Source organism: Antedon mediterranea, chromosome 1 (assembly GCF_964355755.1).
Source record: "Antedon mediterranea chromosome 1, ecAntMedi1.1, whole genome shotgun sequence".
NCBI lineage: Eukaryota > Metazoa > Echinodermata > Crinoidea > Comatulida > Antedonidae > Antedon > Antedon mediterranea.
Window position 1 is genome coordinate 17,980,302 of NC_092670.1, and position 16,521 is coordinate 17,996,822.

Genomic DNA, 16,521 nt, shown 5'->3' on the forward strand with positions numbered 1-16,521 from the left:
CCGTAATTAGAATTGAATGTAACATTTCTATAGCTACATAGAAAAGGAAATTATAAGATGCGTCACATTCTGTGCTCGTGATTGACGATCATGCAATAATTTACTAAAACACATTTTGAATGTAATTTAATACAAAATTTATAACTATAGATTTGAACTCGACACTAGGCCGAGTTAGGTGATCTGCGCAAAGAAAGTGAAGACTAGAGATCTTTGAGCTTGACAAGTCTAGTCTACTGACAAACCTTTTTGCAAACTTAAACTCTGATTTAGCAAGAAAAGTTTTCCAAGGTTTGCTAATTGTAGACCAGTTGACAAACGGCAAACTGCAGAAAACAAGCTTGCAGAAGTCTACACAAGATAACTTTAGTTTGCAAACGAACGAAAACTCTGAGTTTTCCAAATTTGCAAAAGTCTACAGTAGCAAATTATGCAAACAATACTAATGTATTTGCTAATGTTTAAGACTATCTTGCATTTCAGATTATTAGGCGCGGCAGATAAACTTACTAGATATGGAAAGCGGCAATGTTAGAGTTCTTCTTAATATAAAGGCAGCTTGATAAACAAAAGCCTGTTTAAATAAGATAAACAAATTAGAAAACGTATATCTATTTCGAAAATTGGTTTCTTGATAAAAGGGTTTATTATGGTTGAAAGCCTTTCTGAACTTTGCAACAACCAAACGACACAGCAAAACGGATTTTAAGATAAGTCAACCTCAACCCCCTAATTAATTGTGTATGTATAATTTAGCTCTGTGTTTGTTTTAGTAATAATTGTTTTGGGCAGCTTAGGGGGCATATCTAAAATTGAGTGTAGGCCTATCTATCTATGAAATTGAACAGCTTTACTAATTATAAACCTGTGAGTAGGCTATAGCGTTTGCAAAAATCTGTACATGCATTACTTCCCAAATTCAATACATGCCAACTGTAGCTTGCAAGAGATCCACAGGCAGGTTATAAACGAGTGAATCATACAACTTCCCCAGCTAATACTACGTCATCAAAACTTGCTTACTTCTAAACGCCCGTTAGCATTCACAATTTGAGACCATTCCACAGCGATAGACTGGGACAGACCATACCCGTGCGGCACTTACGACCGCCATTGCACATTTTTACGACAAAAGTGACGACAATGTATAACTACGGATCGCATTCGTACGATTACAGTGGAGGCGGTGGTTACAATCGTAACTCGTTCGTTGAGACTGTCGGTAACTTTATTTCAAGAACGAAGAAGAACATGTCAAAAGGTAAGACATAGATTATGTGATAGTTTTTGCAATATTTATGCATTATTACAATTTTTCTACAACGTTTCTGCAACAGAGGTAAGTGGCATTTCCAGGATAGGAAGTGCCAGAATCGAGGTACTGATTATTCGAGAGAGACCAGAGTAGTTTATCTGGATTGGATATCTTAGGGTGTAGATCAGGATAACAAATAAAATAGTGTATTATGTCTACGGAAGTTAATAAAAGCGCAAAGAAAGCCACCAAAAAGAGGACCGGCCGTCCACCCCTGGAACCACGAATAATCACAACTTGTGGCTATTAAACTTGACGGCATAAACTCTAACCACCCTAGAATAATTTAGCTCTAACTTAATTACTGTTTTAAGCATAAGTTCTCTATTATCAACAAACTAAAATTGATGACTAATGAAGTGCTTGAGTGTAAACATAGAGTCGTTGCGACAGGCGGAAATATCTTAAACGGAACGTTTTGAAACGCATGCAACAAATCGCTGGCAATAAATTAAATAATTTTTTTCGGACTGTTTTCATTTCTGATTAACAGAAGAAAGACTCGTTCAATAACAATTAACAAACGATGATAAGATATTCTATAATATTTTTCAAACTTTACTGAATGAATTCGGTCTTTCTGCCTGAATACGCTGTGTTTCCGGGTTAGTTGTTGTTTTTATTTATTCAAAAACATATGTAGACAGGATAAAAACATATTAAGCCCTAGGTATAGATGTTGCACCTGTTTTACATGGTCCTGTTTTTTTAGAGCAATATATTAAAAACATTCATAAAAGACATTAAAAAACTTACAAACAAACTTTAAAATCAAAATACAAAGACAGACAAAATGTAGGCCTACAATGTTTTAAAAGGAGTGAAAAATTCATGGGAATGAATTGTTCTGAACATGTTTACAAATAATTATATTAATAAAATAGTCTAAAAAGAGAAAAATTTTAAAATTCGGTTGTCAATTAAACAAATACCTGTACATGATATAGAAAATAGCAAATGTTTCCAATAAAGATTGGTTAAAATGCAGACAGTGATGGAAAGATAAATAGGCCTATAGGCTATACTGAATTCTTAGCTATTCAATTTCACAATAATACAATAATCCATAGAAATTATGATTTGTGAATAAAAATAGTTGTGTTTCATCCCCTCTTAAAGTACCGAAATCACGTGAACCAATTACGTCATATTCATACAATTTTCGTAATAAATAATATTTTTAATTCAATTATAACTCTTTAAAAAACGGAAACGGTAATCCGATATTAAAGAAAGAGATATTTACTGCATGAACAGGGAACAGTGTAATTAATATAATTTGAATATATAAATGAATGAAAATAAATATTTAAAATGAACTGAACTTAAAGAATAGCTACTTTGGCATCTTTCCTACTATTTTATAATTGCCAACAAAGCATAACACTTTGTATATAGTATATGTTGATATTTAAAAGATATCTGTGTTATAGACCAATACTTCGGACGTAAGATTTTGCCATTGCAGTATGGAATATCACACTGCACATTTACTAAACCTATTAAGTAATCTTACAAGTATTGGTCTGTCTGAGAAGTCCATAGGGATGGACGTTCACTGAATACATTATTCCTGTCACACGAACTTATCGAACACATTTTAATAAATGATTTCCCATCAAATTGACTATTACATTCAATCAGAGTATTAATCACTTTGTTTTGGTGTATGAATTTCCTAGAAACGTATAGCATTGCTCTTTAATAAAAAAAAAAAGAGTTCGATACACTTTTTATACCTAAAACAAAAGAATTTTTAAAAGTTATCATCTTACAACTATAGGATTATCATCTATGCTGCCTTTGATGAAAATAGTATTTCCTCACGTCCAATCAAATGAAGTCATGATTAGTAAGAGCAATAATACAACAATTTTATTGCTTTTATTGATCATAACGTTGATTGGATTTTAAAAATATTATTTTTATCAAATACAGCATACACGATTATCCTATAGTTCTAGAAGGAAAACAGTTAATTTATCGTCGATCGTTATCGCCCTAGTGTAAATGGGACTTAAGAATGTTTGATAGATAGGCCTATTAGTTTAATTCTAAAAACGATAGAGCATGTTTTCCACTAGCCGCATTTATTCCCGCGAATAAGTGATATCTAAAGCTGGTTTTACACGTTGCATAGCGTTTACTAATTTGCATGCCTATTCACATTTCAAACTACGACCGTATCAATGACGCGAAAATTGTGCAACCAATCAGAACTAATGAATGTTCGCGCAAATATATTCGTCTTATAGTTACTAATTGTGATGCGCAAACAATGTGCAACAATCAAATAAATTAATTTTAACTATAAGCGTGGTATATTGTTCATCAGGACCTAATAATATTCACAATACAATTGGAAATCGTATAACCAATCTTTAAGAGAGATATCACTCGGAGACCGAGGAACGCCTTGATAATTTAACGGGAGGTGTTTTCTGGTGTTGATTCCCTTGAATGCATTAGTAAGCGCCGCGATCATGTCACCTACGTCGACCGGTAGCTTCAGGCTTTTAGGCAGATTTCTAGTCGCCATATTGCAGAAGGAATTATAAATTTGAATATCTTATAATTATAAAACAAATAAATATATTAATAAACTACAGAACAACTTCAGGTATAGTTCGGTAAACTGCAAACTGTCAATATTAAGTACTCTAAACATATAACATACGATCAACAATACAATTCACATGAATATATGTAAAAACATATAAAAATTGTTTCGAAATATCGGAATACTCAACAATCACAATCTGTGACACAGCAATTATTATTTCTTATAATTTTAATATAAAATAAACCTCTTTCTTTCTTTCTCTGCACCATATTGATTCAGGGCTTCCGCTTGTAGGTCCCAAGATGAACTCGACTCGTTGACTTTCCAATCTTGCCCAACCCTATCCAATCCTCTCCGTGACGCCAATTGTTATGGTTCGGGGAATTGCCGACATCGATTTAGCGTATTTCTGCCTTCAGCAGCCAGGTCATAAGGCTGAACCCATGGATGGAAATGAGTCGGGACAACACAAAGGACTTTAGGCCTATACCCAGTACTTAATTCTTTCTCGTATTTTAATCACGAACGAACCGCATAACCATTCAAACAACAGTACAAGAAGTCAACGTAAGCATGCAAAACGTTATCAAAACGGAACGGAAACAGAAGCCCTGCAAATATAATAAGGTATTGATACCAGATTCTCACACAAGAGATGAAAACATTATACTAGTAAATGACATCGTATACATATTTTAACTGTGTAAAATATTCAGAAAACCGTTATTGAACTGAAAAAAATACACTGTCAACCATATTAAACTACGAGGACAGAAATGTCACAAACCAACAGCCAGACCAACACGGAGAGGAATATTAGTAATACAAACCAACAAACAAACCAACCCACTGGGCCATGACAATAAATAAGTTAATGATTAAATTCGCGCGAATAAAAACCGGCATATCTAAAAAAACTACTCGAATTGAGGCTAACAGGTAAATGGTTAGATTTCTCCAAGAAAGATAAACCTATAGATGGATCATTTCTGTACGGTTTCAGATCATATAGACACGCAACCAATTGATACCTGGGCATTAATTAGATCCGCTTGTCCTATTAACCAATCGTTGGTTTAAATCCTAATTACGACATTCGAAACATCTGCGTACTTCTGCAATTAGTAGACATAATTAATTTCTATCATAATCATGTAATTGTCACTTGTACATTCTCGATGAGCTACAGTCTCAAGAATTTTTTCTTATTTTATTTTGCATCTCTACTGAAATCCAGCCAGTAATTTGCCTTTGGATTTATATATTTATTTATACATTTGCACTGAGTGTACCGGTATTATAGTTATTAATCCATCAGACCATGTTGGCAAAGATTAATGTCTGAACGAAGCCTTAGTAGAAATAAAGCTTATCCTCAGCAAGAAAATTATGACCCTGACACTGACCTGGTTATTTTACTTATTTCCTTGAAAATTAATAATTAGTAGTCATAACGTTATTTTAAATTGTTTGCATATCGATTAAAAGTTTCGTACTCCAATAATCTTCACCTCCTTCTGTCGAAATTATTGCAGATCAAAACAGTCATAAAGCGATGATGAAATGATGACGATGATGATGATGATGATAAAGCGGTAAAGGCCAACTAAGACAGCGTCTTAAAGTTCTCGCGACGACCAAAAAACTATCGTCCCGTCGGGATTCAACTCAGACAGCACCGACGAGTCAAGACTATATTATAAGTGTTAACAAGATTATTAATTATTATTATTATTATTGGAGGAGGGTGAATAACGTACCAAAACATACGATATAGAATTATCTGAAATCAAGGTTGGTTCTTTCTACGGTAATTACGCTTGATCGTCTAAACTCTCGTTTGTGATTGGTAAAATAGTTTAAGTCCTTGCACTAGGTCATGTGCAACAAAGCTTAACTGATTATTACCAACACAATTCAGTATAACTTTTTTAAATCATGATACAATTAAAAGAATTGGCGTTTTATTTGGTTTGGTGGGTTTGACAGAAGACCTTTTAAATTCAATTACATTGTTATATACAATATTGCAGGGATCTTACAAAGACAAGTTTATTTTCTGTAGTCGTAAGACCCTTTGAATAAAAATAAAAAAGAAAATTATGAGATAAAGTTTCATACAAGTTGAGGAAGAAAAAAGCATTTTTTTAAATAATAAAACGAACAATATAGGCCTATGTCACACGTGACATGACGAATACAAAGTTTATTTATTTATTTTATTTACCAGATTTCTATAGCGCCCTTTTCATGAAAACTCATGCTCAAAGGCGCTTCACATCATAAAGACAAACATCATAAGCAATAATTACAAAAGTAACCTCAAATTATTCGAAATAAGATTTCTTAAACTAAGTTATAAATATTCTTACTGTACATTAATTAAAATCGCATAAAATAGAAAAATAAAATGAACGATATACAAAATAGGTCGGAATTTCTTAAACTACGATTACAAAAATACAATTTATTTACATATTAATTATTATTTAATTTATTTATTTTATTTATTTATTTATTTTTTTTTTAATTTTAATTTAATTAAATTGATTAAAAATATTATTGCACAGTAATTGACCAAACAAATTGCAGTAGAAAAATACAAGATTACAAAAATAGGCATCAATACTATATACTATATTCAAATTGAAATCAAGTTAACGAATTTGCACAAAGTCAATACCATTTTCACTAGAGATTTTGTACGCACTTGTGACATTCCAGAGTGAGCCCCTCACCGTTGAATAATCCACCAAATTATACTATTAAAAGTGGACATAATACGTTAATATGGTTAGTAACAAGAAACGGATGTCGTCTCACATGAGTCAGGTGTTACAGACACAATCCTTTGAACAATAATGAATAAAATAAAAATCTTACCACACTGATAAAATCAAAATGTGTATTTATTAAATAAGTGTATTCGTTAAAAACTTTGGTAAAGTTTTTTTTTAATTATAAAGGTCATAAAATCAAATATCATTAACTTCGACAAATTAAAAAGAATTCGTTAAAATTCGTTTTCATATTTTGACAAAAACTGTAACAAAATCTGTAAACAAAACAACTACGTCTGGTTTAGGCCGAATAAAACGTCACATGGCGTCAACATATGCGTACGTCTCTCGTGCCATAGTAACGGAATCTTGTCTTGTTGTTAGGCCTAAATGACGTAGCCGGATTGCTTTAATTTTTAGGCGGTAGTGGTCACACTCTTAATAAGGTTAGACAAAGATCGAGGCCATTTCAGATTACATAATGAGTAAAGGAACTACTTTTGAGAAGTTACCAGCGACGGCCTGTAGAATTCACCACTAACAGATATTGAAGGACGCACACATTTTTTACACGAGTTAAAGCGCAATCTATAACTACGAGTAAACGCTTTACACCAGTTGCGGTTAAACATTAAATTAAATTGTTAACCGGATGATTATATTCTATAGGCCCGTTGTAGTTACCAACCTACTACTTGATATTTTCCGATAGGACGGGTTCAACAACAACAACAACCGGACGCCGTGTACAAAGACGCTTCGAGGCTGCTATATCCACCCATTAGGTATACTTTAATGGGATAACCGTCGTCCGGTAAAAACAGACACACATACAATTTTGTTTTTTTCTCGAATTATCTGTTAATTCTTGAAACATGACAAGGATTTCGGACTGGTTTCGGGATAGTTTATATCGAACAAGAAATTATGGCGATAAGTACCGTGAGTATATAATTAAATTCCTCCAAATTAACCGTTAAATGGCCTTTTTCCGGCCTATTGTAGTTGGTTTTTTTTTCAAATATAATGTAGCCTGGAACGAAAAAAAACCCCAAATAGTTGTATTACAATTTGCAAAATGTTTTGACGTTGGGCTATCAAAGTACACTTCCTTAAACGGTTTATAAACGTTTGTAAATGTGCTTAGAACCTTCAACCGTTTTACCTAATCAGTTTTAAATTGTTAGAAAGATCACTGTCTGTGTGTTAGGCTAAACTAAATTGACAGAAAAATAAGAGTTGTGTAGTATCATGACTCGTGTTTTCAGCCTGTTTTAGAAAGACTATTTTAAAACTTTGTCTACACTATCAAACTTTATGACAACAAAAATATGTGCCCATATATGGACATGATGATGTCATATCACTACCATATTTAAGCATATCATTACCATTTGGGCACATCACACTTTTTTTGTCAAACTATTTTGATAGTGAGACAGAGCTTAATGTTGGCTTCTGCGACGCGTCGCATAACAGTCTCGTCAACAATTGATCTTTTAAGGTAAGCCTATGTTAGTAAGGCATATTAAACGTGGTCGTTGCGACGCCTCCACAAATAATACGTAACCTATTTTGTTTATGTACACCTAAGATTATTCAAAAAGTAAAAAGAAACAAACGTACAGTAATTGGCTATTAAGTCACCCACAGATAAACAAAAATCTTGCTCTTCTCTTCAGAAGGCAACTTTTAACTTTCTTACTTTACAGTTTCTTTTCTTTTGAAACTTGTTCCAACCGTTTGTTTTTTACCAAAACGTGCACAATAGTAAGAATTAGTCATAAGTAAAGCCTTTTACTATTTGAAGGAAATCAGAAAATCATAGTGATTCCGATTTAACTTGTCCTATCGGCTAGGTCATCCGTTACTTGGTTTAGTGCATAGAGAAACAACGTGTATTTGTAATGGCATTCTATGCCGGCAGCAATGAAAATAACACAAGAGAAAGATTGGTTCCTACTAGAGATGTAAACGCAATGCAAGTACGTAAACGCAACGCTTGCGAGTTGACCAATGACAAGCGACAGTTCAAATATCCCATCGCTTTTGATTGGTAAATCACTTATGATTGGTTCCCATTAGAACGCAACGCAAGGACGTAAGCGCAACGCAAGTAAGTTGACCAATGGCAATCGACAGTTCGAATAATTCATCGTTTGTGGTTGTTCAAATCCCTTACGTTGCGTTACGTCCTTGCGTTGCGTTTCTAGTGGGAACCAAGCATTACCGGTATGTTGAGCTGACGTCCTTGCGTTGTATATCTAGGCCTATAGTGGGAAAACTCGTCTTGAAACATGTACTAGGTCCACACGACTATTAACTCTGATTCATAGTATATCTGTAATGTTTACATTTTTACATTAACTACACTATAGTACAGATACTTCATCTTTCAGCAGTAGTGACATCATATGTCACATAACAAGAACATTCTAAATATCTGATTCAGTATAATGACAAGCCGTGTGGTATAAGTACACACTTCATAAAGCACACTTTGTCGGCTGCAATATTTCAACACACTACATGAAATAAATAAATAAATAGATAACCAAACTGTAGGCCTATTCTAAATCATTCTGAATTAGTTCAGTGCGTATGGTTTACTATTAGGAACGGTACCGGTACATAGTCGATCTTAATGTAACATCTATATACTATTTTGTTCAAAACGAACTAATAGTAATAGATGATTACCGGTTTGGTTCTAGGCAGCTGCAGTTTACCACTTGCTAATAATCAGACCACGTTAGATACAAATTCATGCCGATACACAACCAGGGTTTTGATTTATCAAATAATGCTTAGAAAAAAAAATCATCTTAACCCAAAACAAATAATACTATTCATATCATGTACTTTAGTTTTGATTCTTCGAATATTGTATTATATTCGAAGTACAATATTGTATCCATTTTGTAAGATGAAAATCACTGATTTGATAAATAAACGTCAGATTTTCATTTAAGCACTTCTTTAACTGTTTGACATAAGCAAACAGATTGATAAATTCCAGCTCAATTCTGTATAAAATAAAACATTTTGTCTATTGGTTTACCACTGGCATCACGAAAAGTAGATGAAAATATGTATATACGCATGCGCATAAAACAACTTTTCGATTCGCGTGAATAAATTACAAAACATCCCTTTCTGATAAAATGTCAAGGGAGAGGAATAATAGAAAGTGAATTATTATTAGTGTAATTTCTGGGATAGTTCTAGGGACTGTTTGTTGAAAATACTTTTCTTCCACTTTCGCATAATTATAATTATGTGTTGTCATCAAAGGTACTATTGATAAGCCTAATTGTATTACTCACTGTGTGTCTTCAATTCCATTTCAAAAATCATACATTTAGCTAAGACATTATTACATACAAGATTCGTAATTTAATAACAGAAATTAGTCACTGTTTATTTTTAGACCTCGTCTAGATATTCGGGAGTTTTTTTCTCCATATTTTTTTACCAGTAGTATTTATTTCGTTCTAAACATTAAATGTTTTCTGATGTCAACTCGTTTCGTCGTCTATGCGGAACCAAGTTTAATACGACATTCTAACTACGGTTGCCATACTATTAGAGTCCTCTATCTACGGTTGCCATACTATTAGAGTCCTCTATCTACAGTTGCCATACTATTATAGTTATCTATATACGGTTGTCATACTATTAGAGTCCTCTATCTAAGGTTGCCGTACTATTAGAGTCCTCTAACTACGGTTGCCGTACTATTAGAGTCCTCTATCTACGGTTGCCATACTATTAGAGTCCTCTATCTACGGTTGCCATACTATTAGAGTCATCTATACCGTTGCCATACTATTAGAGTTATCTATATACGGTTGCCGCACTCTAGAGTCCTCTAAATACGGTTGCCATACTATTAGAGTTCTCTATTTACGGTTGCCATACTATTAGAGTTGTCTATCTACGGTTGCCGTACTATTAGAGTTCTCTATCTACGGTTGCCATACTATTAGAGTTCTCTCTTTATAATTCTGTACAATCTTGTTTCTTGTTTTCCTGTGTATTCAGATTTTGTAAATAAATGTTTATTGAATGAATGAATACGGTCCTCTAAGCTTTCACTCTTTTATCGTTTTCATCAACTTCCATGAATATTATAGTAAGTATAATTACTCCCATGAATATTATAGTAACTTATACTTCTAATAATAATTAACATTACGCTGCATTATTATCCCAAGACCTAATTCATTGACCCTATCTCACCGTGTATTGATCAGTATCAATCACCCGAGAATTCTTATCATTAATAACATAAAGTTTTAATTTCAGTTTTGATTCCGGTGACCTTAATGTCTAGTGATATAAAAGAAGCTGGAAAAACTACAAGAGGTTACCGAAAAGTTACATAAAATTGAACACCGCGTAAATTGAACACCGCTTAAAATGAACACCGCGTAAATTGAACACCGCGTAAAATGAACACAGCGTAAATTGAACACCGCGTAAAATGAACACCGCGTAAAATGAACACCGCCTAAAATGAACACCGCGTAAAATGAACACCACTTAAAATGAACACCGCGTAAATTGAACACCGCGTAAAATTAACACCGCGTAAAATGAACACCGTCTAAAATGAACACCGCGTAAAATGAATAAAAATGTAGTTACGTAACAAGAGCAATCAGAGAGTTCCAACCTCCGCCAGGAGTAAAAAAGAGAAAAAGAATCAAAAATTGAGATAAATATCCGTCTTGTAGATTTAACGTAAGCACTAAATTTAGCAAAACAATAAAAAAGTGGTCCAGAATTGGGTCCTGGTCCGTGACAACATATCTGGTATACATTTGGTAAAGACTCGTCTTTTATGTGGTTAATGAACAACAAACCACTGAGTAGAGCAGTGATTGAAATAGCTTTCACTGATTTTTAAATTGTAAGTAAAGCCGTGGTTTAAATAAAATGCTACAATTAAAACAATTATTGTTTGTAACCCACATGAAAATAGACAGGTCTTCTATATTGGTCTTGCCGTGTACACATACTAAATAATAAAACCCAATTTGGACACAATTATTCGCCAGATCTACAATGACATTTTATTAAGTGTGACATTTACGTCTTATTTCTTGAATTGGACCGCGTTGAATAGACTGCATGTTCCTATAATTCAATCTTCCTCCCCTTCTTTACTATGCATCAATAATCTTTTTTTATTATCATATTCCCAGTGGGTACTCCAGATCAACGATTGGTTGTTTTAGCCTACGTGTATACATACACGTACACAAAGTCTGTCTTTTTATAAAGCCTGCAACAGTAACAGACAGTAATACAACGATAAGAATATATATAATGTTAGGCTACCACTGTTTCTTTATGTGTTGGTTGAATATTTGAATATATAAAATACAATAAAATAACTTTGTAACTTATTTTTGTCTTTTTTAGCAGCTCACGACTTGATGCCTTCTTCACATTACGATGCCCGCAACACATCGCTCGAGCTGAGTTTAAGATTTCCACACGGATCTGCTCCTCATATAATAGAAGACCACGGGTATGGCGGACACGGTCACGAGGAACATGACAATCCCGAGTGAGTATACATTATTCATTATTTTAGATATCTGAATTGCAGTGTGGCTGTAAAACGAGGCATCTAAGGTATCTGTCTTCTCTTCACAACGCAAGAAGTTGACCAATACACGTATTTGGGGATCCATCGCGTCGTGATTGGTCAAATTAATTTCAGCGCGCTTACGCCTTTGAGTTGCCTACAAGAAATGGAAATCTAGCTTTAAAACTATGTAACCAGACATCTGCGGACATCTGTGTTAACTAATATTTTTATCATAAATGTTACGACATTTTTCTCATTTTACAGAGATGTTTGGTCAGCTCTCTCGTCACTCCATTGTCTAATAGTCGTAATACTTGCTGCCACACTCGATATGGCCTACGTCTTCCTTAAATTCAACACAGACTACAAGCCGATAACTCTGGAACACGTTGAGGGATACTTCATCTTTCTTTATCTTGTTTCTTTAACTTGGCTTATCCTGGTTCCAATTGCCAAGAAGCCGCTTCCAGACACGGCTGATGAGGAACGATGGGATCTCCATGCCAGCAATAAATACGTAAATGGTAAGGTTAACTCATACGTAAAGACGTAGACTAAATGGCAAGGTAAACTAAGTTCGTAAATAGTAAGAGAACTATGTACGTAAACCCGTCGATTTTAATATATCTAAATATGTAAACGACAATGGAATTAAATACGTACACACTAGATCAGGAAACTAAATACGTAAACACACGTAAATGGCAAGGGAACTAAATACGTTAAACGCTTAAATGCTAAAGGAACTAAATAGGGCTACACGTACGTAAATAGTAAAATGAAGGAATACGCAGAAACGTGACGTAAATGGTAGAGACCTAATATGTAAATAGATAAGAGAACTAAATACATATACATTCTGCTAATTTTTATTCTGCAGTTGGCCTATTATTCTTCGGATGTGGCGGGTGCCTATGGGCCATTATGCGAACAGCTCTGTACGTGGAGACCGGAGAGCCTTGTTACAGCAATGCCATGGCCTTTGGATCTATCCTCAGTGTCACCTTCACAATGTTACAAATCTACTTCTTCTGGAGATTTTCATCTGTGTGCTTGGTGAGATGGACGCCTCTTTGCAGGTAAGAACACTAGGCTGAACGGAAAACCACACAACCACGCATCTGCCGGTTTTCAAAGTTAGTCTGCGCATAGCGCATGTTTAGAGTGCGCACAATGGCATTATTGGAAAGCTATCGATTTGTAATGACCGACCGAGGATCGACCGACGACCTTAACCCAACCTAGGTCAGATTCATCGCGTCTGGTTAAATGATTGCGTTGCGCGTACGTACTTAATTGCGTTGCGCCCAAGTGCAGCAAACAAAGCTTAATGTTGCAATGACTTGACACGATAATAAATATCGTTCGTTTTATCTTCACAGAATGGCACTTATGCACCTAGTAGCAACCAACCTTTCCATCTGGATTCGAACACTTATTGAAGAGACGTGGGAAGACTTTTTAATAAAGACGTTTAAATTCGATAGCTACGGCGGAGGATACAGCGAAAAGAAAAACACAGGTGACGCGGGAGCTGACTATGGAGCCGAGAAAGCTGGATATTTGTACGGCCGTGCTCCATATATGGGAGACAAAACAGACTTATTTTACGGATCGAGTAAGTCCAATTTGAATATTAAATACTTTACTGAATACTAAATACTGTAGCCATTGCATTTTCCTAAATACAGTACAACCAACGCAAGGTCCAATCACGATGCGATGAATCATCCCAACTGTCGCTTGTGATTGGTCAACTCATTTGTGTTGTGCCTACGTCGTTGCATTGCTTCCGAATGTCTCGTGAATAGAGACAACCGTAGAGTTGAAACATAGTGTCATTCGTTTCACCCTTATAAGAGTATATATTTTTACGAGTCGAAGCCAAGTGAAAATATAACCTTTCCAGCTTTCACCGAATGAAATTATTTGTACTATAACACATATATAAAACTAGTGAAATATTTCATTACTTTAATCATATTCAATCATGTTTTTTGTTCAGGTTATAACTCGACGAATCAAACAACGGAGCTATACCAATGTGACAAGGGCGAAGGTTTAAGTAAAGCTGTTTACTACGCCTCCAAGTACCTATACTCATTCACAGTCGAGTACAGCATCATGGCTGCTGGTTTAGCGTACGTCATGTGGCAGAACATTAATCGACGCATTGAGCACAGTCACAACCACAACCACTCTGCACATACCAGTCACGACTACACGTTTAGCTTCGAGTGTGGTTTACTTCTCGGTGTCATCATGACAATGTGTGGTGTGATTATACTTATCTTAAACATCATCTATACCAAAGACCCGCTAAAGAAAGACATGTCGTTTGAAACCTACCACGGGTATCGTATATTCCTCAACATTATATGCAGCATAGCGTGCGCGATGGCTTTTTATGGAATATATAAAGGTGGCTGGAAATATGAACACGTTGAAGGGCCTATGCATCATTTCGACGTCAGTATGTTATTCTTGTGCGTTGCCGGTTCGTTTCTTCAGAGTCTGTTTACGTTCGTGGCTTCCATCGCGACTCTCGGAACGTACAAACACGCCGGGCTGTTACTGTTTGATGAATTGACCCATATGGGACAGACTGTCATTCAGATGTTGCTTATGTTGGCAGCTATGAGTCGAAAACCTCCTGAAGATTTCAAAGAAACGCGTACCAAGCAGATTCTGATGTTCTTGCTTGTCTGCAATGTTGCCTGGTGGATCTTATGCTCATACGAGTTAAAAGGTGGATACGACCTCTTTGCTATGGAAAATGATTACTACGGATCCAGTGCCTGGTATGTGGTGATCCATCTGGCCGCACCTCTGGAGATCCTCTTTCGCTTCCATTCGACCGCTTGCTTTTTCGAGATCTGGAGTTCTGGCAAACCAGTCGATTCCGATGCATAATATGCACATGATGACTAAATAATATCATTTTTTACAGGGTAATACCAATTTCTTTAAACGCCATGGATATTTTTCGGTAGTGAAAGCATTACGATTCTAAATGAACGGACTTTTTTGGTCAGGTCAAAGCCAAGTCCAAACAACCAATCGGATATCAGTATTTGATTTTAGTTCTTTTGCGGAAAAATATTCACCGTGTTTAACATTTTTATGATGATTTACAATGGAATTTTATACATAGGCCTAACCAACAATTATTGCCACTGGGAAATACGGTGTCTTATATGCCGAATCATACGTTGTAGTGTATTACTGTTGAAATAATGCTTACAAATTAATATACATACAACAAAATATGAGTTAGCTGAAAATTAGCAAAATATATTTTTATTTGATTGTTGATATAGTGTTTGAGATTCGCTGGCGAAAATATACTGCGAGTGGAACAATGATTTACTTACATAACAAAAGAATACATACATATAATATACATACAAACAAACAATTAGCAATCATTTTTTAAATAGAATCAATTAACTATTGTTTACACACTATTACAGAATATTTTATTTCGTTCAAGGTGAAATGTATAATAGACAATTTTTTTTTAGAAATCAACATTAGTAATCATTTCACTCGATTCTCTGTAGAATAATGTCTAGTATCATAGGCGAATTCTGCAATACAGTGTCACATGTGTAACACATGTGACGTTTGTACTATGTTAAGCTTTATTTAGGCTTATTGCCTATGATGAAGTTGTTACATGTGATACATATGTGACGCTGTACATAATTTGCCTGTGCATACAGAATCGGCTAATCGATTACAAAACTCGCAGCGTAAAATTATACAGAACTAGGATTGTATATAGCTTAATGTTTGCTGGTTCTAAACTGAATCTTTGATAAATATTTCGTTTTAGAGTAAATTAAAGCAAGTGTCCTACAATGTAGGCAGGCTCTATGATACTGATATATTTAGCGAAGAATGGGGCGCGCATCCATGAACGGACCATAAATAACTGAGTTCCTGTGCTCTGTTGCTTTGGTTTTAGCATGGACCATTAGCAGGTACAATTTCGCTGCCTCCGGTCAACCTGCACTTAAACAATTCTAGGCCTACATGAAATTACTGCACATTTTGTATTGCTGCTGTAAAATTAGCATTCTTAAAAACCAATATATACGCACATTATATAAATATATTTTTGTATTTTACACCAAAGCTTTGAAAGCCTTGTAATAATTCTAAAGAAATAGATCTGAATTCATTAAGCATTGTAAAACATTATTTGCATGGAATTACAAATGTACCGATACTATAAATAAAACTTGTTAAATATATA

General features: G+C 34.7%; 1 protein-coding gene across 1 annotated transcript; it reads left to right on the forward strand.

The window, feature by feature from the left end:
* Positions 1 to 1,143: 1,143 nt before the first annotated feature.
* LOC140059795 (proton channel OTOP2-like) lies at positions 1,144 to 16,519 on the forward strand. The gene is made up of 6 exons (XM_072105717.1): positions 1,144 to 1,261; positions 12,089 to 12,236; positions 12,525 to 12,784; positions 13,141 to 13,339; positions 13,643 to 13,878; positions 14,266 to 16,519. The coding sequence occupies exons 1-6, from the start codon at positions 1,144 to 1,146 to the stop codon at positions 15,171 to 15,173; spliced, it is 1,869 nt and encodes a 622-aa protein (XP_071961818.1). The 3' UTR covers positions 15,174 to 16,519.
* Positions 16,520 to 16,521: the final 2 nt, after the last annotated feature.